The sequence below is a fragment of the Nothoprocta perdicaria genome, unplaced genomic scaffold, assembly GCF_003342845.1.
Source record: "Nothoprocta perdicaria isolate Ctin4 unplaced genomic scaffold, notPer1 scaffold_17, whole genome shotgun sequence".
NCBI lineage: Eukaryota > Metazoa > Chordata > Aves > Tinamiformes > Tinamidae > Nothoprocta > Nothoprocta perdicaria.
In genome coordinates this window covers 668,495-691,586 of record NW_020454871.1, presented here as the reverse complement: position 1 = coordinate 691,586, position 23,092 = coordinate 668,495, and the positions used below count along the sequence as shown (strand labels likewise).

At 39.4% G+C, this 23,092-nt stretch overlaps 1 protein-coding gene across 1 annotated transcript in view; it reads right to left on the bottom strand.

Annotated features, from left to right (window-relative positions):
- Nucleotides 1-8,958: 8,958 nt before the first annotated feature.
- LOC112944496 (connector enhancer of kinase suppressor of ras 2-like) overlaps nt 8,959-23,092 on the bottom strand; it is a 165,885-nt gene continuing 151,751 nt past the window's right edge. Inside the window, exons 19-24 of the mRNA XM_026035945.1 lie at nt 19,614-19,685; nt 14,031-14,101; nt 13,180-13,280; nt 11,322-11,826; nt 10,796-10,995; nt 8,959-10,422 (exon numbers count right to left, since the gene is read on the bottom strand). Coding sequence (XP_025891730.1) covers nt 10,207-10,422; nt 10,796-10,995; nt 11,322-11,826; nt 13,180-13,280; nt 14,031-14,101; nt 19,614-19,685 — 1,165 coding nt within the window. The 3' untranslated portion in view covers nt 8,959-10,206. The remainder of the gene's footprint in view (nt 10,423-10,795; nt 10,996-11,321; nt 11,827-13,179; nt 13,281-14,030; nt 14,102-19,613; nt 19,686-23,092) is intronic.

The following is a 23,092-nucleotide window of genomic DNA, read 5'->3' as shown; positions in this document are numbered from 1 at the left end:
CCGCCGGGCCCGTGCGCCCCGCGGGAGGCTGCTCCATAACGGCACCTTGTCCAGCCCGCTGGCGGGCTGCTGGCCCCAAGCAAGCACCCCGTGTCCGCGCCTCTGCCCCTGCAGAACAAAGCACAGCTTTTCCGTACACGTGCAGCACGAGGGTTAGTTACAAGACCAGTGAGAAGCCCGCGTCAGCCTGTGTGGAAAAGCTTGTTGTCAGGAACTGAATGTCCAAAAAGGAGACGGGAGTCCCAGAACTTCCTTGGAATAAAGGGAGAGCCCCTCGGCTGTACCCTGGAGGGTCTCTCTAACTGCTGGAGGATGTAGCCTGTTTTTATCCTTATTTCCCGACCAAGGTGGCCTTCTCCTTCTCCCCACTGGCCCAGGTACCCAGCAGTTACAGGCATCCCAGCCAGCTATACCCACCTCCCTGCCTCCATCCTCCTGCTCTCACCTGCGGGCACCTGACTCCCTTGTCCCCTCGCTCATGGCTCCGCTCAGTCTTCCCCCTGCCTACATTCCTGTGTCTCACTCCTTACCCAAGAATGAAGGTAACTCCCGTACTTGTAAAGACATAAAATTGTGTGTTCGCTCAACAGGACCTCTTAATCACAGAACAGTTGAGGTTGGAAGGGACCTCTAGAGATGCTCTAGTCCAACCCCTGCTCCAGCAGGGACACCCAGAGCATGGGGCACCCGGTCACATCCAGCAAAGGCTGGAAGATACCCAGAGCAGGAGCCTCCTCAGCCTGCCTGGGCAGCCTGTGCCAGGGCTCGGGCACCCTCACAGGAAGGAAGTTCTTCCTCACATGCAGATAGAACTGCCTGGGTTTCAGTTTGTACCCATTGCCCCTTGTCCTGTCACCGGCCACCACTGAGAAGAGCTTGGCCCCTTCCTCCCTACATTCTCCTCTCAGGTACTTAGACATATTGATCAGATCCCCTCTCAGTCTTCTCCAGGCTAAACAGGCCTCAAAAACAGCTCACAAAAAATATTGAAAGAGTTTTGGGGAAATGTAAAGCAAATTAAGGGCATTTCTTCGTAAACTCATAAAAGTTGCAAAAATCTACGAGATTCTGGTGATTTTTATCACTTGTAACCTGCCTTTTTAACCTCCATTACACTCACACCTACTCCCCTTCTTTACCCTCTGCCCCTGTTTACCCTTAGTCCTTCTCAACCAGTCCCACAGTAGATAATTCAGGGGAATACACAACAAGGTCACTTTACAGTGACTTCTACGTATCAAAATACTGCTCAATGACAAATGTCATGAATACCTAAAACAAGTCAAATATAATTTAAAAGGAAAAATCAAGCAGCAGTACCTTGGGTGGGCCTACAGGCTTTGTTTCCTTCCTCAGATTTGCCTCTCGATGGAACATTTCATGTGGAAAAGTGACAAATCAATGTTGAAGATGATCTACCTTTTCTCATCTTTCTGTTCGCTTGGTGTAGAGACAACTCTTCTCTTCTACAGGTGTAGGCTTTAACTGCACCTCTTTGGAAAATAATGTTTCATTCTCTTGTTTTAGGAAGAAATCTCTCATCTCTATAGTCTTGCAGCACTTCTTTCAAACGGACTTAATAACTTTCCAGTTCAACTGGCATCTCCTCTGCTATTTCATTTTTTTTCTATACACCCACAATTTCTAAAACGCTCCAAATTACTATCTGCATGCAGAATAGAAGGATGCAAAGATCAACTTCATCAGAAGGATTATTCCTGCGTGTTAATACAGAGGAATGGACAATGATCAGTGAGAAATACAGCTCAGTTATGGTGACATTTAATGTAGCCATTCATTACACAGAGATACCACTAAAGAACCTCCAGCAGATGCCTTTACATGATTCATGATCATCATCAATACTGTTACCATAAACCTTCTTGACCATAGCTGCATGCATACACTTACCCAATGAAAAATTTCTTCACGTGACCTGGGTGCTTTCAAGAAATCAAGTTCCTTGAATATATCAAAATGCTACACAAGTCCTTGCACTTGTGCAACTAAAAATCAACAAAGCAATGAGAAAAGTGTAAAAAGTTAACCATGGTGGACCAAAGAAGAGTGAGGAAAGAAAATGGTTGAGTCTAAAGTTACCTATATGCATCAGCAGCAAAGAGATGAAGCCTTAAATACACATATCTTAAACACAAACAAAAAACTCTCAAAAAAGTATGTATGTGGACACAGACGCTGAAAACAAAAACTTAAAAAAAAAAAAGCATTTCTAGAACATTCCAAGATTTATCCTGTTCAGAATCCTGCTGCCAACAAGAATCAAAAAACAAAGCCAAGGAAAGCTCACAACCACAGCCAATGTGATACTTGTAATACTTCAGCTAGCACGTTGAGCCTTCGACCTTTTACAAGTCATGGACATTCTGAGCTAAATGGCTTCAGTTGGGAACCCCAGTTGAACTGCTAAACTCTGCAGTTTTCCTCGGCCTCCACGTTGTTTTAGCATTCATGCAGTGATGTGGCACCAGGTTTCACTGCTCAGCTCTGGGAGAACTATTTTCTTTTGCTGGTGTTGAACATAACTTACTAGCTGCTTTACCTCCTCCAGAGGATCTGATAGAACTAGCACAATATTAATTCCTTCTAGCACAGTTCCACGATGGATTTCTCCATCCATCCCTGAAAAGAATACTCATCAAACCTGGTGTCTGGGGCCTCTTGTAGGGCTCCTGCTGGTTTCCTGGAGATACATGAATAGCCAAGAATGCTTTAATCCTTCTGCATTTAGTAATAACGTTGTGGCCTTCATCCTGGCACCTGTAACAGTCTTGGAGAGAATGAATTGACACCGCTCCTAATTGTACATTTTTCTTCTACTTGTTGATGTTTTCTAACATCTGTGCCAGAATTTAAGATATCAAGTCCTAAATATCTACATTTTTAAACGTGTAAGGGAGAAAAACCCTCATGTAAACTATATTTACTTTGACCAAGGAAATGGATGGAAGAATTACCAGAAATAATTATCTATATTAGTTACGTTAAGTTTCAGTTGAGCAAAGGAAAAATGGCCAATACAATTCAGAACATTCCTTGCATCAGATTGTTTATGAGTGTTTCTTTCACAACCAGGACGAGCTTGAATTGATTCAACTTCTAGATACTAGAGAATGCAATGACCAAAAACGACACAAGCACAAAATGTAAGTGCAGATAATTCAGTTTATTGAAGTCCAAATTTACAACTGAAGTTTACAACTTTTTACCCAAAACAAAAGCTTTGTTTGAATTTAGGAAGAATAAATGTTCTTTTTAATAATGTACAGACTATATCTCTTAAATAAGTTATTATCTTTGAAAAAAGAGCAATATGTTCCTTTTTTAATGTTGCAGTGCAACTTACAACTTACACGTCTGTGCAATGTACCATGAGGTATATGCCCAGTGAGCAACACACAGTGAAGTTTTCCATTCATAAATTTTCATTATAGACACACAAAAAGTTAACAAGTTAATCTGTGATAGAAAAAATGCAGCCAGTTACAGTAATTCACACAGAACTCACCTGAAAAAAAAAGGAAAAAAAGAAACCTAACATTCACTGCCTATAGAAACTATTGGATCATCTCTGAACATAGACAAGTATAAAATTAAAAATACTGCTGTGAAACTGAAGAAATACTGTATTATCCAGGGGTTGAAACCTAGTTTTACCTGCGTTAGTCTACAGCAGTGGATTTTCTATCTCTGTAGCACAAATGAGCTGAGGGACTTTTCTACAGAACCTGTGGAGTACCTGCTCAGGGAAGGGCTTAAAGCAAGATGGCAGTTATATAAAAGTTTCAGAATATTCATGAACTATGACAGCACTCAAACACTTTCCCGGCATAGACAGATAATCTACTATTACCTCTCAGTTCACCTCACAGCTGATGAGATAAAACAAGGCTGAAACATGGAAGATTCACTCATCTTTGAAGTTTGGACACTTCAAACTTCTTCTCGAGATGGCTCTTACTAAAATATTTATTTTCCTTAGGGACAGAAAACATATTTTAGAAAGAATCAACCACAACAAAACTTTGTGATAAATAACAGTTCTGCCTCTAATACATATATACATACTGCTTGTAAACAAAAAATGCCCAGGAGTCATGGAGTCTCCATGATTTTTATACAAGGCGCTATAGTTCTTTTTGTTGTTGTTGTTCTTATTGAAAACAGTCCTAGAGAAAGTTTGGTTTAGATCCTTCTATTGCTACAGAAATAGTAAGAATGTTCATATTTACAAAGAAACGAAGACCATGGAGACCCCATAGCATTATTTGCGGAAGATTTTAAGTTAGTGGGGTTTTCACAATACACATTGTGAGCACGTTGAGATTAAATTAACAGTACAGGTTGAACACCAGCAGTATGACACTCCAGTGCTTTGGTATTTCAACCCCTGAATATACAAAGACATTACTACAGCCTACTTCACAGTTTAATGCAAGTAAAGTGCAAGCCATAGTACAAGGGTGTCATACATTTTCATACAGGTAAGCATTATCTAAAAAAGGCTCTCTATCCAAGTTTTATTAGCTACGTTAGTAAACTAGACAGAAGTCACCTATGGCCCAGCAATTAATGGTCGTACAAGGATATTTTCTTGTAATACAGTATGTGTCAAACGTAAAAAGTTTATTAATACTAGTGCACTTCTCTTGTATCCTAACCTGCTTTTTAGATTCTTAAATTGAAATCCTTGTTTCTCAGTAAAACAGAAGTCTTAACTGGTAACAGGGTCTCACTGTTATTTTGGCCAGTGAACAAGATTCGTTGATTAAGACATACTTGTTTTGTGGTTGCTAGTGACAAAAAATGCAGTAGAGCTAGTTTGTATAATGTGGCAACCTTATGTAATCTGCAGCATTCAAACAGATGCACTTACAGTTAGTACAAAGAGCTGTACTGATACCCTCACCAATGCCTGAGAATGAATAATATTCTAGAAATGTGAGGACAGCAGCTAGTGGGTGTTTCTGGTCAAACGATGCAATTGTCCACGTATTCACGTATTTTATCGTTTATATAACATTGCTTTCTTTCCACTACAGTGGCATTAATGCATTCAGCACAGTCGCCAGTTGTCACATAGGGTGCTTGTACATAGCTGAATAAAAGCAAACAAGCCCTCTTTGTCTCCTCAAGACAGGCCTGCATTAAGCATGAATACCTTTTTTTTTCCTGAAGACAATGACAGGCAGGAGTTTTTAAAGGTTTTCTATGTTTCTATTCCATCTAGATTACAGTGGTCTCTCAGCTATGTCGAGCACTGACAAAATCTTAGCATTTATTTTAATCTTTCTTCTAAACAAGGAAGTATGGTGTAACAGGTAACATGTAGAAGGTAACCTTCATGAAAAAATGCCTCTTCATCTATGAGTTATAGAGAATTGGTTGCCTGCACCTTAGTGAATGGAACTGATGAGAATTTCAGGACTCTCTTTCTATTTTATGGGAGTCAAGGAAATAGCTTTTTAAAAAATCAACCAACAAAATAAGACTGGATTTTCTGTAACAATGTATTTATCACTTCTCCTGAAAAATACTGCTAGTATGGCTCAGGTTTGATTTTTTTAATACCTATCAAGATAACCTCCATGGAGAGCCTGTCTCACAGTGTAAATTTATCTGCGATAAAAGCAGAGAGGAAATCTAGCTTACCTAGGGGAACTGCTACTCCAAACCTTAGCTTTAATGAGGAAAATATTATACAAGAATATGAACTATGTTTTTGAATGAATGAATGACCTAATATTGCTCCTTAAAACCTCCCTGTTATTACCCATTTCTTGTACGGTGGGTCAATAACCATCATTTGACATTACAGAAGAGAGCTCATCTCCAAGGAGATAATAAGCTCAGTGGTCTAAGGCATGTGGAACATTTGCTACAAAGCTGCATTTCAAAACACAGAAGCAGTACTATGTGTTGCTATTGTGTCATTCTTCCCTCCCTATAAAGGCTCAATTTTCCTCTTTTGAAAAACTAGACTCAAGTAAATTATCCCATATGAGACAAATTTATCACATATTTCTCTGTCATTGGTCTACTGGAACTTGGGCCTCCTCATAGGAGTATTTTCAGGACAGAGACCCAATCATACAAAAAGAGCTATGCCCTCCTGCTTGAGGATTTTTTCCAGGACTGGGTCCACAAACACTAGCCTTTCCAGACAGAGATGTGTTTATGCTAGTACATTGCTGTTTAGCCTAATTTAGCCTAAAATTAGACATCATTGCTACTATACTTCTTTGGGGGGTAGCTGGCAGGCATAGTAGATCAATGCCTGGGGCTTCGTTTTGGTTGATGCTAAGTTTTTGTGCTGCATCCTGCCTTCGTGCAGGGTCCTGTCGAAACCCAAGGCCGTTTTACAGGACCGACCGCTCCAGCTCTGGCTGCCCTCACATGAAGGCTGCCCCAAACATCGTGGATCAGGAACACAGGATCAGGAAACAGCTCAGTCTGACAGAGCTGCCCAGCAGCCAGGTTTTACCAGGATGTGCTGAGCCCACACATACAGGATCCTCATCCAAGTACCACCACATTTGAGTGGGGAGAAACGGTTTCATTACTTTGGAAGACGGGTGAGACTGGAGGATGAAGAATATGGACAATAATGTGTGGGCGTAGGTCTCATTTATATTAATTCAGAGAGAGAACAGATGGAAGAATTTTCTTCATTCTCGTCAAATCTGTAGTGAGCTAAGCAGTTTTTACCAAAATCTTCACTTCTCTATCCAGAGTTTGGTGTCTACCCTACTGACAGTCCAACTGAAATCTTCTCAAAGTCAATAGTAAAACTCTACAAACTGTAGCAAGATTGAACAATTCCCAGAGCCTCTTTAAAATAACTCCTTCAAAGCTATCTATATCATAATCATTCACATAACTCTGAGTCAAAGAACCCTTTATTTTGACCTGAAAAGCAGTAATTGCCAAGGACAGCAAGAATAAAGCTAATTTGCTGTGTAGAGCTAGCAATTCCATGCAATGCTTTGGGATGTGTGAAATCTCCCTTTCATACCTGCACCACCTTTCTAGCTTGAAAGACAGCAGCCCAGATCATATTAAGAACTCCCTGCCTGGAAAAGAGATGACGTATCATCCTCCAAAGAGGATTTTGATAGAAAATGATGAGTCTGCTCTTTCCTTATGGTGCTGAAGCATAATGCAGTTGAGGTGCTCACAATCACACAGAATCACAGAATGCCTGAGGTTGGAAGGGACCTCTAGAGATCATCTAGTCCAACCCCGCTGCTCCAGCAGGGACACGTACAGCACATGGCACAGGGTGGCAATCAGTAAGGGCTAGATCAGAAGTTGACAAAACAGGGGCTTTTATTTTTTCTGCCAGTTAAGTGAAATAACCTCCTCTGATTGCTGTGAAGGCAAACATAATCCCACCTGGGCCGCTGGAGAGTACAGACCCAGTATCTGACTACTTCATTTATACTATAGAATCTAGATAGACAAACTGTTAAGAACCTCTTTCTTGGATTATTTCTTGTTCCTATTAATCAGCCTCAGTTCAGAAATACTTTCATTTAAGATACGTGAGAAGGAAAAAAAATCCAAGATCTCTCAGGAAGTGCCAAGGAAGGGCTTTGAGAACCAGGGAACTGCTTTGAGAAGCAGGACAGTTCTCAAAGATCAAAGAACGTAATTCAAAGAACACAGAACTACAGAGCTAAAAAAGGAATCAGCAGTTTAGGGGAATGACATCTGTTATTCTATATTAAAAAAAAAACAACAGAGAGTCAACTGATTCACTGATTGCTTTTCTGCAGTTAAAAATCTATCTAGGAGGACTTCTGAGAAGAGACACAAGATCTGAATAAATAGTAAACATCTATGTGTCCAGCTACACATCTGAAGAACCAGCTTCTCTCAAAGTTCAGGCAGACAATCCATCTCACTAATCATGTATTGTATTGGTGCTATTTCTTTTAATAAACTCCACAGCAAACTGTTTAGATCTTTTCTCACCTACACACCTTATATAATAATCTTTTTCTTACTTCACCGCACTGTTTTTCCCCACACTATGTGAAGTATTAAAGAGGTGAAATACAGAGATGATTTTTAGAGATCTCATATGAACAAGAGTTTGGAAAGAAAGAGCTCTCTGTGAGCACTGCTGCTGTTCAGTTCCACACTACTGTGTTGAGACAGCAAATATATCTAGATGGAGCTTTTACTTTTTGCATGAGTACTCCAACTCTTTGATGAAACCTGCAAACTACTGTTCTCTCCTATATTTTATCACTTTGGGTATTTATACAGAGGCGTCAGCGCATGCTTCACTTAAGCAAACCATGTCTAACAAGGTCCTGCTCCTTTGAAGTCACTGGAGTTTTGCTGTTCACTTCAATACTGCTGAACAGGCTAAATATGTCTCTGTCCTGCATGTTCTAGGCCAGTATTATCAGGAATTTGTTGCAATGATGGTGCGAATCAGGATGCTTTGAGAGTCTAAATGACCGTCAGTAATACTTCCTTATTAGCAACAGTAATGCTTCCCTATTTATAATATATGTTAGAATTACTTCAGATTATTGGTTGTTTAATCACTGCACGCACTGGGGTTCAAATAAATGCCAGTGCAAGCGAGATTATAAACCAAATCTGAGCTGTGTATCTACAGCTGTTCTGTGCACACTGTACTACGGAAACAGGACACTCTCTCCCTGCTCTGGCTTTGTGACTAATTAAATCTCTTCCTGGCAACGAGTACCTCTTTGAGACATATTTTTTTTCCCACATTTCGTTGGACTGTATAACTTTAACAATTCTCAATATATGAGAGACAGTAAGATTAATGTTGTGAAAATGCTTCCATGAATATTTGTGTTAATTTGCAAGTGAAAAGACTTCAACTGTATCCCCATTCCTTCTGTTCTGCTTTCTAGAAATATTCCAGCAAGCACAGCAAGCAAGCTCAGGGAAAACTGCAAATATACGTCTGAAAATTTATGTTGAGTAATATTCCAAAGGACAAGTATGTACTCCAAAACCTAAGTCTTAGAAACCATTCCCATCCAGACAAGAAAGGGAAATGCAGTATGTGCATCCCTTGTGTGTCTGCTCAAAGCCAATCAATACGGACTGGTTTCAAATGCTGTATTGAGTAACTTCTACCCACTTGCTAATGGGCTACCTACAGTTAAAAATTATTGCCATACATTACATAATGTGGAATAATTTATTCTGCTCTAGATGCCAGAATTTATTTGATCAGTTCAGGGTTTTTTGTTTGTGGTTCTCAGGTTTGAAGCAAGAGAACTTTTTTGAATTTTGTGACTCACAGGCTTGTGTCATGTGGATTCACAGTGAAGAAACCATGAAAACTGCAGTGGCTGCCACATGCAGCGCAGGTGGTTTGGGTTTTCTTCCCCACCACAAAATACTTCAGATTATATTAAAATCAGTTTAAGTTGCAGCATTAATGAACAACCCCCATTGTTCTACTCGTATCTTAACTCCTGTGCCACACCTGCTTGCTTATAGTCATTCAGGTTAAAGGCAGGCACATTATTTTACAAACACAGTATCTAAATGGCATGTACAGTATGCCCATAGGGCCACATTGGGATCCATTGCTAGATGTACAGTGTACATTTTAAGGCACACTATAGGGATTGAGTTTACATTTTGATAACTCTGTCCTTTATTGGCAAAGATGGTCACTATCTGGAAATGTTGCAAACATAAAAGTTCATCTCTAAGAGTGGCCAATACCTTTATGTCTCCATTGTGTATTTTTCTCAAGAAAGATGTGTGAAAGAGTGAATTTTAGGGCATTTTAAAAGTAAATGTCAACTACCATGTTACATTTTATATACATAGATATGTTTGCATATATATATATATCTAAATATATAAAATGATTGTAGGAGCTCATACTATAAGCTTAACTTGAGTACAGTACTTTAAATATACTGGAATTAATTTTCAGTTACACTTCTGCACTGCTTCTTTCTAATGCAGAGCTTGATAGGAACATCAGTTGATCTTACCCAATGAAAAATTCAGAAAGAGTATTATTGTCTTATCATGCAAGGTAGTAGGCATCCTGTGGCACTATTCTCTTATCCCACCTATTTACAATACTGCTGAGTACATGATTTATAAATATTACAGTGTTTGTCTTACTGGATTTTTCGCGGCCCCCAGCAGTTACTCACGGTGCTAGTCCTGTCACACGTGAGTTTCAATGAACGAATGTGTGTGTGTCAGCATCGGTGCTGAGGTTGCCAGTTCAGAGCCTCCGTTTTGCGATTTCAGAGCAGAACTGTACTCACAAATGTCCAGGAAAAACTCATAGTTCTTGAGTTTCCAATCTTTAAACTTCTTTGATGTTAAGTCGGGATCATCCAGAAGGCTGTTGATAACTGTGAGGTCTCCTTCCTTTGCCTATCAAATTCCAGAAAGACACAGCACATGTCACAATCAAATTTATGCCCCACTGTGTGAAAATAGGCATGAAACACCTTTTTTCGTTTTAACACAAAAGTCTAGGGATTATCATGACTGATCCTTAAAGCTTTTACCTGCTGGCATCTCTTACAGCTTAAGCTGTTTGAGAGTTCAGTTCTTTGCACTTTCAGCAACACGCCCCCCACAAATACTACTGAATTTTAGGTTTTAGCCAGAACAGTGTTTGTATCCTTGGAACTTAATTCTTAAGCTACAAAGAAGGTCCCCCCCTTGGAAATCGTTAAGAAATGATACTTAAGAAATGATAAATTCACCTCACTGATATACAACATGACTAATACAACCTTACTTTTAAAGTGCTCTTGAGGACTCTGATGTGGTGAAGCTTTTCATTGATAACCGGATCATTACATCTCTTTACGAAGGACTTGCGGAACTCCTGCTTGGTGGAAGGGCGCTGCTCTCCGAAAGCTGATAAGCTGGCTTCTTCCAGAGACTTGTACAGCTCTTGCAAACCGTCCGGATTCTCTTCGGTCTCAGTTTTGCTTTCTGAAAGGCAATACATAAATAACTCAATAATAAAGCCAACAATTCGGGCAGAATAGGAAAGACTCTAAAGCTTAGAGTCAGGGAAGACTACAGATCAGTATATAATAGTACAGTCTTCCAATATTCATTTTGATTAAAAAAAAGGAGCAGTCTCCTCAGCAGCAAAGTTGCATTACATCCAAGCACGTTAAATACAAATTCCAGGATAGAGACCGATGCCCCTGACAAAATAGAGCAGTCCAACTAGAAAAGCCTTGCTGAGAATACTCATATTCCTTTAGCATATTAATCCTAATCTTTCTTTCTATGGCAGCAAGAAAACTTACCTTCTGTACAAAAGCTATTATGCCTTCTAATAAGTACGTTCTCTTCTGTCTTTTCTTCTGCTGCTTCCGTGGACTTCATACGCCCCTTAACACGGACATCTCTGTTTCGTGGGAGGCTCTGACTCCGTTGCTTCTGTGGCCTATGGAAGCTATGTCCTCTGGGACACTCTGCCAAGGGGAAAGGCCCGTCCCGCTCGTGATTGTGACGCCTCTGAACGGGCAGCGTCGCCTGTCTTCGTTTCTCTGGTGACATTCCAGGCCGGCCGCTCAGGTATTCTGTATCAGGAGGGACAGTCTGAAGAAAATGGAGCCCTGAACTGGTTAGTGGGGTCTCTATGAGATCCTGCCAGGAACGTCTTTCTCGGTAGGGAGGTCTGCACCCGGACGAGTGCGTGCTGCCCGCTGCGTCTGGCCGCGAGTCCTCTGCGGAAGAGTGCGAGTACGTTGACTCACTGGAAAAGTGCCGACCCTGCTTGGCTTCGGGAAACGGACTTGAAGAATTCACCTGAAAACAAACAGCAGCAGCCAACTTGAAGACCTCCCTTTGCACAGACCCAGGAGAATCACTGTTGCTGTAGAACACTATATGATATACCAATAACATGACCTTGTGTTTGTTTTGATATGCCATAAATATAAAGTTCTCTTTCTCTCTCAGAAAAGACCTAACTACCAATTCAATCTTCTGTCCAAGGGTGATTTTTCAACCACTCCCTATTCTTGTTTTGCACATTCCCTGCCCATGAGCAATGTCTGCTGGAAACAGTGCTGGGAACAGCACAGGTTTTCTGAAGACCTGCCCAGCCTGCACACAGTCCAGCAGTGCGATATGAACACATGAAAGCCCCCGAAGAAACAATATAAATGGATTTCTCTTAAATGGACAAATATTTCAGCCACACGGGAAAGAAATACTTCAGCATCCAGGAAGATTTTTGAATTTGGTTGCTGAACTTATCAAATAATTTTAATTAAGTTCTACTGGTCTGTGTATAATTTTAATCCAAAAAATAAAGAGAAAGGCCAAAAAAGTCAAAAAACAGAAAGAGAGCATCTTAGCCTGTATACCAGTTGATAAAACAGCATCACAGGGGTGAAAAAATCAGTCTGAACTTCACCGCTGGGATGCTGTTGTCTCAGTCACTTTTTCTTTGGTTCTGACTGTGTGAGGATCATGTCATTCATGCTGAAGAAAAACAGGAAGAAAAACAGACAACAGTCCTTAGAAACACAGATGTGCTTAGAAACATAGATGAATTATTGGAGTCTACATTCTGGATATTAGAAATGTTCTACTATGAAAACTTGTTTATATACAAAATAGTATTACCTTTTTCCCAGTTATCAAAGCCTGTCTCTACACAATATATGAGAAGTGTTTTTAGTAGCTACTTCACATCTTATGACACTGTTATAGAGAATACTGCAAACATAACATTTCTTTATACAGAGCTTCATTTTGCAAGCAACTTACCTCTGAAGAGATGTTCTTAAACAGAAGTATTTCATACTAAAACATGAGTATTATATGAATGTGATCTAATCTTAATTTACTATAAACTAGTCTCGGTTAATACAAACTATTCCATTCACCACTTTCTTCTTGCACTTGGCAGTAAAGACAACATTTGAATTCTCTCGGTGTTGGCTATGGTTTTCTACACCCTCCAAGCACCTGTCATAGCTCTGCTGTAGTGAAGGAGCTGGGTAAGGAGACGTTTGTCTCTCCTGTCTTTGAAACGGCTTATTTTAGAAACAAGTGATCACTTTGTGATAAACAGCAGGACTTGATTCTTTAAATGAGCTCCGTCTCCCATTTTTGGGTGACTTAGAACCAAATGCAGTAGTTAAGACTCACAGAGGGTGTTCGATGGTAAGTGTCACACAGTGTTGAAGAGCCTTCCTGCTTCAGCGTCGAAGAGCCATCCACATCGTCCTGGTCGCTTTCACTCCAGTAATCTGCGAACAGAAATCCAGGTTTCACCTGTGGGTTTCCTCACAGAAAGCCTAGGCACTGCGTGCAACACGCCACGAGCAAGCAAAGGTAACGATGCCACAGTCACAGTCAGCCAGGTGCCTTGGCAGCCGCTACGGAGCAGGCTTCTGCAAATGCCTAGTACCTAAAATGCACAGATGCACACAGGGCTTTCACATACCTTCTGGCAGTGTTCCAGAGAGCAGCTTACGCACCTAATTCCCACCGTACATAAAAGTCTTTTCCAGCCAAAGACTTTTAAAGGCAAAATTTGCAACAAATGCTAAAGCTGAGCTGGGCTGAACATTTAGTTCAACTGTCATTAAAAGACAGATTCCACCAAGGCAGGAGAAAAAGTGCCTCCCCTGAGCTCGGAACATGCTGAGCTCAGTGACTGCGACATCAATCACACAACTGGACTGCTCCAATTTGGGAGCTCATAGCTCAGTTTGAATCTAATATTCTGTTTACCACTTGTGTTAGTATTTTTTCAAATTATTATTCTTCCCCTATTTTCTGTATTCTCTGTATTCTTTCTCTGTATTTTCTCTGCTGAAGGCACTATTAGATATAGTGGATATAGAAAGGATCTTAGTTCTCATGATGTGGATGTTTTCAAAGACATGGCACATATGCTAGTAGGGGTAGTTACAATGCGTCCTACTTGGTTCCTGTAACGAAGAGATGTGCACTCTCTTGCTCTCCTATCCTAATTACATTGCCAGAAGTGTTACCTTCATCTGGATGAACATCCTTGTCATCAGGTGTGTAACCAATTGCTGCGAGGCCCAGACGATTCATCCATCTAACAGGATGAGGAAGAAGGATATTTAACATTAACATCCAAGATAAAGGTGAGAACATGCACATTCTTATAAATCATTGCTCTAAAAACAAAAATCAACAACAAAACCCCCAAACCAAAAAACACTCTTTAGACTGTGGAAAATGGTGCAAAACAATTTCAAGTTAAGTCAAGGATATTCCAGTTTAAATACAGTCCAGATCTGGTCTCCCATCCACATCGCCTGAATGATGCCTGCAACAGTGGACTATCAGACTTCCTGCATTTTCCTTTGCTGAATAAAAACCTGAAGAGTCACAGTAACAGTGCTTCTCATGTCACAAAAAAACCCCACAAAGTGTACAAACTAAGATATTAATTAATAATTTTCTATGGGATTTTTAGCAGACATGCTGTTTACGACAATTCTTAACTCTGTCTCCCCCTTAAATAGCATGAAAGTCTCTCTGAGCTGCATGTACCAACCATTTGCATGGAATGACTGCAGACACTTGGCATAAAGGTGCACATTGCATTTATTCTGCTTGCCATTTCCATTAATTTCAAGGCATTTCCTGAACATACTAGTAAAATACTATAAAAAGAAATATAGTGATGATCATAGTTGTATGGAAACCTGTCCTAGGATATAAATTGCATGAAATTTGTATACTCAGAAAGCTAGAATGGTCTGTAACATTAGATCACTGATTTAGTTAGTTGAGATTTATGACACTGGTATCAGTTTTAATGTTTGTACATATGGGATTTTTTTTTTAAATACAAAGTATTAAGTTTCTAAAAGGAGACTTAGTTTTAGTGTCCTCTGGAGGCAGCTATTTCATTTTAACACCGGAAATTGGTCGACAATTTTAGCTGATAAATTATATCATGACAAAACATCTTGTAAAGACTTTTCACAGAAGACATTAATAAAGGACAATTTTTGTGCAGTACAATTGATCAGTGTAATCCTTTTCTGCTTTTACTAGAACAAAATAAGCTTGTAGGGAGCTATGTGAATATATTCTTTGTGCAATGGCACAGTTCATGAGCAACAGTATACAGTGCAAAGAGGGAAAGGGATGAAAAGTCAACTCTGCTGAACACAAACCCAGCATCCACTGATCTCCAGCTCAAAGCAACGTGCTGCAGTTCTCAGATCAACCATCTGCTGTAAGACCACATCTAACATTGACTCCTTGTGCAGCAAATGACCATATCGATGTCATGACTTCCTTAAATACCCACGAGCGAAAAAAACAGACTTGCTTCTCATATAGAGTTAGTACTTGCTAAAGTAAAAATACTGAAAACTGCACAATAATATTGCTCTGCCTTTCAACAGTAAGTAATAAAATAAGGTCATTAGTTTTCACAATTATCAACTGCAAGGTTAAAAGTATCTATAGACAGTGACATAGTTCATATCAACATGGCAATTACTCATTTTACTACAGTGAAGGAAGCAAATTTCAAAGGGATTAACAGCCTGACTGAACAGCCTGCTTTCTACAGAGCTCTCACCATAAATCCACTCAACAAAGGGCATGCTCATCACTGGAGTGACATTTGCTTCTCTTGAAAAGCACATTATTTACTGCAGTAAATGAAATGACAGCCTACCCTACGCATTCCTAAGCATTTGTATTCACTGTTTTTAACTATTTTCCAGTACCTGCTGAACGAGCTGCTTCCAATGTTATTTTTTTTCTAATCAAGGAAGCTGCTTCCATTTTCACGAAGCTTGCGCAGAGGTTCCGCAGGCGGCCGCTCCAGCTCGGCGCGCGCCGGCACCGTGGGCACCACACGCTGCCCGTTGGCAAGCGCCGAGCGCGGACGGCAAAGGCGCCGCGTGCCAGAACGAGCACCTTTTCAGGCCTAGGTGGCTGCATGTTCAATCAAAGACCAGGCAGTGCAAGACCATCTGCTACCCCGACCAAGCTGCTTCAGTGAAAACGCAGCAGATAACTTGTCTGTTTTGTTTAATACAGCTGTTCCTCTCACAGCTCTTGCAATTCCATGGGATCACAAGGAGACATGACACATCCTGGCAGGTATGGGGCTATCCATCCTACATATATATCCTGGCTCCCTCACTTCCTCCACAAAAATCTAGCTTTTTTTTTTCCTGCTTTGATAGATGTTCCTTACCATACTTACCATACCATACCTTACCATACCATGCAGGTAAATTCTGCATTTGTCTTAGTGGGTTTAGTTCTAAATAACCAGACTCTGCTTGAATTCATTCTGTTGATTAGAGACAGACACCACTGTCATTGCTCTGGGATAAATCAGAGCTGCATGGTAGGATGTTACGTTAAATTTAGTGAGATAAATTCTGGTTAGTATCAGGGAATGACAGCCCAAGGACTGTTCTGAGAGCCTGACTCCAGCCCAAGGCCTAGAAAGGGAGCTTTGCAAGGAGACTGAGGGCAGGCAGGGACTAAGGAGCTTTGACAATAATCCAAACTTGATAGCAGAGAGTGACTCATGCTTGAAAGGCCCTGAATTGTCTCCTCAAGGCAGAGTCTGGAGCACATTCCCTTACTGATCATCTAATGAAAACACTGGAGAAATGGACCAAACAGACAGGAAATGTTTCCATACAGCTTTACAGTTCTAATACACTCCATTAAAAACAAAAAATGCCATTACTTCTTATATAAATGCGGCAAATATTTGACCAATCCGACCAACATAATTCCCCAAGATGAGCATAGTAATAGACCAATACAAGGGCTTGGTAACTGTGGGGGACTGAAGGCAATTTTCCTCTTTCCTTAGCAATTTTTCATCGTCCTGCAAGAGAAAGGAGCAACCTAGACATGAGGGTATGTTTTTATTAATGGTGTTGGAAGAATTTTCATTGCCTTGATGTGCGATCAGATGTCCTAAGCATAATTATGTCGCTTATATAAAACAGAGAGGAGAAGCAAAACAGAATGCCAAATACTTAGTTAGATCATTTTATTTAAGGAAAGTGGTAACAAAGCTCAAGAAAAAAAAAATGACCATGGCAAAAGGCTGAGATACGACCATGTTTAAAAAAAAAAAAAAGGAGAAAAAAAAAAAGAGATTGGAAAGATCAGAGAGAACCACTGGTGCTGTTCTGGAACATACTTAGAATTGGAGGAGTAAGGTGGAACATGCACAAAAGCCAAAACTAAGCTAATTTAATTCATCAAAATGCTTTGATTAAAATGAGTTCTGGTATTAAGAATGGCTGGGGGAAGAAAAAAGAAATGTTTAATTAAGCATGTATTTCTTCTGAGGCTAGAAAAAGAAGTATGGCTGGAAGAGGAAGGAGAAATGTACACAGAAAACAGACTGGATTATGCCAGGAAAGGATCTGGGAAGACTAGGGGAGCAGTCTTACAACGAACAAAAATTGAGTGAACTAACATGCTGCAGTTGTACATAATGTTAATGTCGATGTTTAGACAAAGATTTATTTTTTTCCTCCACTTTTGAGGCTTATCTGCCAATACAAAGGAACAGGATTCCTATTTGAAAAATGTTTCTTGGTATTTCTCTCTGCATTTCACTGGATAAGAGGACAGGAGAGGAAGAGCTCTTTGGGTTTTTTCTGCTCTATTTCTTAAAGAACAGCTAAAATTAGGACAGCCAGATCAGAAAGGATTACTCTTCTGCTCCTTTCTCCAGGAACTCTTAAGAATGGCATCTGGCTCAACTTTCAGTTGCAAAGGACTTTTCTTAGGTGTTAATTTTGTTTGAGTGAAAATGGAAGTAAATGAAACTCTAAAAGATCTATTATTACTGGCCCAATGAGTGAACTGACAAAAACCTGTCAGGAGGCAGGCTAGCATGCCCAAGACAGAAAGAAGAATTTCAGAAATAAAAATAAATAAATGAATAAAAAGGATGACTTCATGAAAGCCTTGAGTAACTTGTCAGTATTCCACAGATAAAAGTATGGACAACAGGCACCCTGAATTTATCATCAGTAGAAACTGATTTCAAAATCCCTCAGTTTTGAAAGATTCTCATTAAAAGAAAGACTATAGCACAAAATGTTCAGGTCTTGCAAAAAAGTGTGAAGGGACCATTCTGATATCTATCACTCTTTGCTTCAGTGAGTAGCAGGTATTTGTATTTTTGAATGAATCCAAAAAATGTATGGGAGTTATTTACACTGCAAAATTAGTCCCGTTACTCAAATCAAATGTTATCAAATTATTCAGACTATAAACAGCAGCTGTAGCTTTTACTTAACATTATTTAATATTTATTTAACATTTGACTAGGTTTGACAATTCACTGCACTGCCTACTTTATGTGCAGGGAAATAAAGAGTGCAACTAGAGTGTTAAATTTGGTTCTAGTTTCCTCAAAAATATTAAGCACACAAATAAGATGTGCATGGTGTGATAATGATCAAACCTGGAGCACCACTGGACCATGCCAAGCAAAAGAGGAGTCCATCAAGTGCATTATTAATTCATTCCTAGGAATACAACTATGTCTACTCGTGTAGACCTGACGGAACAGCATGAGCATTAATTTTGCAAAGCAAAGTCTGTCTGCAACATGCAGCACAGCAGGCAAAATTCAGCAGCAATAGAGTAACTGTCTGCTTCAAACAAATCCATTACTATCAATTGGTACGTAATTCTTTCAAAAATAACACAGTATTAAAATCAGATGAAAATATTCTGCAGTATAAAACCTAATTTAGACCATAGTGAACCTGAAGCAAGAAAGTGAGTAATAGGAGCTGTTGAAAGAAAAGCTGCTGGTAAATGCAACTGAAAACAATATATGTGCTCCCTGCATAGTAAATAAAGAAACACTATGCTTTTGTTTTTCAGATTAGGGCTACTTTACTTGTCAGTGTAAAAGACTTGCATAGCTATTGCCATTGAAAATTCAATTAAATCTTGTGGTGAAAAGCTGAAGTGCAAGATAAAGTGCCGAGTATTTACCCTCTATCCTCAGAACACATGGTTAGCACTTTGTTGGGAAGAAAGAGAAAACCGCAAATACTAATTTGCCAAATCATCTCACCATCAAAATCATCATGGATGAGCAGGGGAATCACAGAGCCAGCACACCCATCAGTTAGCTGGGCTGGGCCCTGGAACTGCAGTTGCCTGCCCCATGAAAGCAAAGATCATCTCTGAAATTCAAACACCAATCTTGCAAATGATTTCACTATTTTCAGTTGTAACAGAATATTCTGATTATGTTGAAAAAATTGACTTTTTATGATTTATGCTGGCATGAATAAGTGCATCCTAATCCATTCCTCTTAAAAAGCGGTCATGTTATGTTACCATGTTACATTTGTGTAATTGTGCCATGTGGCATGACACAAAACCTCAACAGGTGTAAAATGAGCTATACAATAGAATATTGCAATACCTAGAATTAGTAGTGGACTAAATGAACTAATTATACTTATAACATTACCAACTAACATTACATGATGCTCCAAAAGTCTATTTCTAGATGAGATGGCTTTTTTTCCAATTATTAGAGTATTATGATGCAGAATATATAAACTTACCTATTCATTTCTTCAAGACAGTCTGTTGCAAAGTAGAAGCTCTTAATTTTGGGGTGGCATGCTTTGAAGGCACTGTAAAATAAGCACAAAGAACGGAAAAAAAATGCCTTTTCTTTCAAACAGTTTGTCTATATAGATAAGTAATACTAACCTGCTCTGATTCTTCAGCAAGTTGGTTTTCACAGCTATTTTGAAAGCTCAGCCTGAATCTCTCACCGTATAAACTTACAGACACGCTTCTACCAGTTGTCTGTAATTGTGAGCGCTATAGCTGGTATTAGGTAAAGACTTCAAAAGCTCTCCAATCACTTAGGAAATGTAAATCCCTTACAATAAAGGATATTATACCTCTAAAAACTACTTGGATGAATTTTTAAGTGTTATCGGGTGTATTTAAGTATATATTAGTTGCATTCCAGAGGTCAACTATTCTAGGAGAGTAAGAGTTGGATCCCATGGCCTTCTCTATTTAAATGGCTGTGGGATTGTGCCCTACTCAGACAAGGGAATAGAGGGCTGCCAACTCACTGCATTAAAGCTGCTCCGGAACTTTGGAATTGCACATCAGACACACATGAATTTGCCCAAAAATTTATCTTAACATTAATACAGAAGGAAGAGAGGGAATACAAAAATGACAAACCAGCTGGTGATTTTGTGCAACTTTTAAGATAGCATTACAAACACACCACTATTGACTTCTCTTTGCTTAAACATCAACAACTTGTCTTAGCAACTTAGCAAGAATCATTTAAATAAATGAGTATATTTCCTGAATTTGATACATTTTCTAAACCCTTAACAATCAGCTCTGCTCTTTTTGAATTTAACACAAACAATATGTAATTTTTGCTTCTTTTTGGTCATGTGCCTTGCTCGTTATCAGCACGTGTGTTTCTATTTTACTGCTTTTCAAATCTTACAGCCTCTTTGCATCTTTTTTGCGTACAGAAACAATGAGGTTTATCTGAGGTACTGAAGAACAGCAGGCCAAAAGCGACGCTGCACGACTGTGTTCCCGTGTGGCATGGCTACGTTCCTTCCCCAAAGGCCAATTCCTTGAGCGCTCGCCGGCCCCGTGCAGCTCGGCCGGACACGAGGGATTGCAGGAGACAAGCCGGGATTCGTGCCTGGGGCTGGCCGTGGGCAGGCATCACGGACGAACTCATTAACACGCTTTGTGTGTGAGCTCATTAATAACAAGCCCAGCATCTTACACACTGGCTGCCAGTGAATCGCCATGGGTTGCAATGAAATGTAGTGAAACGCAAGGGTGGTTGTATACATGAAAAAGCTTTTCATATAGAAAAGTTTTAAAAAAGATATAATCTCTGAAATCTCCCTTAGTTGACCAGTTCCTTCAAAGTTAAGAGCAATAAACTGCCCAGGCTTTTGTGTGTGTGTATTTGTGTGTGTATGTATGTATGTATCAAGGCACACTGAATTTCAAGATGTTCAAGAAAATTAAAGACTATGTTGTTCATTAGTTGAAACAAAAAACCAACCAACCAACCAACCCACCAAACTCACTACCATTCTTAACTGTCAGGGTAAAATACTGACCTCTACACAGTAATTACTAAATATAACGCTTAGGTTAAAAATCATCATACATAATATTATGACAAATCTGTGACGCAGGGTTATATTATTAATAGTTTAAAAGCAAATTAATGTCTTCTGATGTAGTATTATTAATAGAATTTTACACAATAGAATTTCCTAACAAATTTCACAAAAATTAACTCTGAAGAGATATTTCTGTGCTGTTTCATTTTTCATGAAAACAGATATATTAAGATTTTAATATAACATAGAGACAACTGTAAGCTTAAATTTCGGCAGGGGCCCATCATAAAGCATCTTAAATCCACAAAACCAGTCTTAAGAGTTATTTCTGTATTGGTACGACCAATTGGCCATTTCACCTGCAGATCCTAACTTCACTAACTACTTCTCATAATTAGAAGTATGTTGCTAACCTTTATTACAAGAATTTGTGGCAATTTAATGAAGTGAAAAGGCCAAAATATCCAACTCTTAGAAGTTTTGACCAGATTAAAAGAAATAAGCAATCAAAAGAGGCACGCTACTCTAGCAATTACTATAAATACTACCATCAAAGACTTCAATTAACAAACAGCACTGTGTTTTGCAGAAGAAATTAGTGATGACATGGAAATACCCGTTAGGATGGAAACTTCTCCGATGCCCACTAGATGGCATATGCTTGACAGTTATATGCACTGAATTTCAAGATTTTACTCCAAGAGATTTTGATCACTATATATTTTTTAATATACTCTGATCAATCTCATCAGCTTTACTATGTTAATATGATTTTAGCATGAAATATTCTAACAGTTGTTACTCTCCAGCTTTGTTATTCTTTTTACTACTTTTTATTCCCTTCATGACAGTTGACTACCAGCATTCTCCAGTTTCTCTAGCAAGGACATATAATATATGTAATTATACACACATATATCTACCAATGTGCACATTCACACACTAGGCATCTTCTTTATATATATTTTTTTATACTTGAAATAGAAAGTTAATGTTAAACAAAACATTCCTGCCTTGTTATACCACTTAAACACAATAGACTCCTTTCACAGGTTTTCTATCAGAAAACTCTGTTTTCAGATGCAACATCTCTGTTATATTTTTCCATTTGCCCCAACTATTTTCCAGCCCTGAGATTTAAGTTTCAGCTCATATTGCACAGACTCACGCGGTGGATCTGAAGTTTCTAATGCTCCTGATTAATCCTGTTAAAATTTCACATGACGGAGTTCCTGCTTGTAAATGTGACTGTTTTCCTATAAAGGAAGTTTTCATACGTGAAAGAATTTAAAATGACAATGCTGGATTTTCAGAGAGAACCTTTTAAAGGTTAGGATGTAACTGAGTTATAGCAATAAAGAGAAGTTGCCTTCAGCTCTGCTGTGCTCCCGGGTCCTTCTCAGCAGGGCTGCTCCCCTCTGCACCCTTGCAGGGGCCACTCACTCCCACGGGCAGGACGTTGCAAGGTCCTTGCTGAGTTTAAGACCTCCGTTAATTCATGCTCTCAACCTGTGCAGATCTTCTATGACAGCCCAGCCACTGACCTGACTGTTTCCCCAGTTCAGTTGTCACGTAAGCCACTAAGGCGGCACCAGCGACGTGTTTCACCATTTGGGAATGCTGTTCTGGGAGGGACATCTGCACTCTTTTAAATCTAGTTCCCTGCTATTTCGGGCACCGTAAGATTCAATCCTTTCCACGAAGAAAGCCAGAAAAAAATCCTGAACATAGGGCAGCTTTCAAAATGGGACTACATTTCTACCTACGTCATATCAATGAGATTTTATCAAGAATTTTCATTGCTCAGTTTCAATATGCAGTGCCAGTAAGTATGGCATACACACTCCCAATTTTAAGATTTAAATCTGCATTTATTATGTAATGGGAACTTTTACTAAGTTCACATTTTT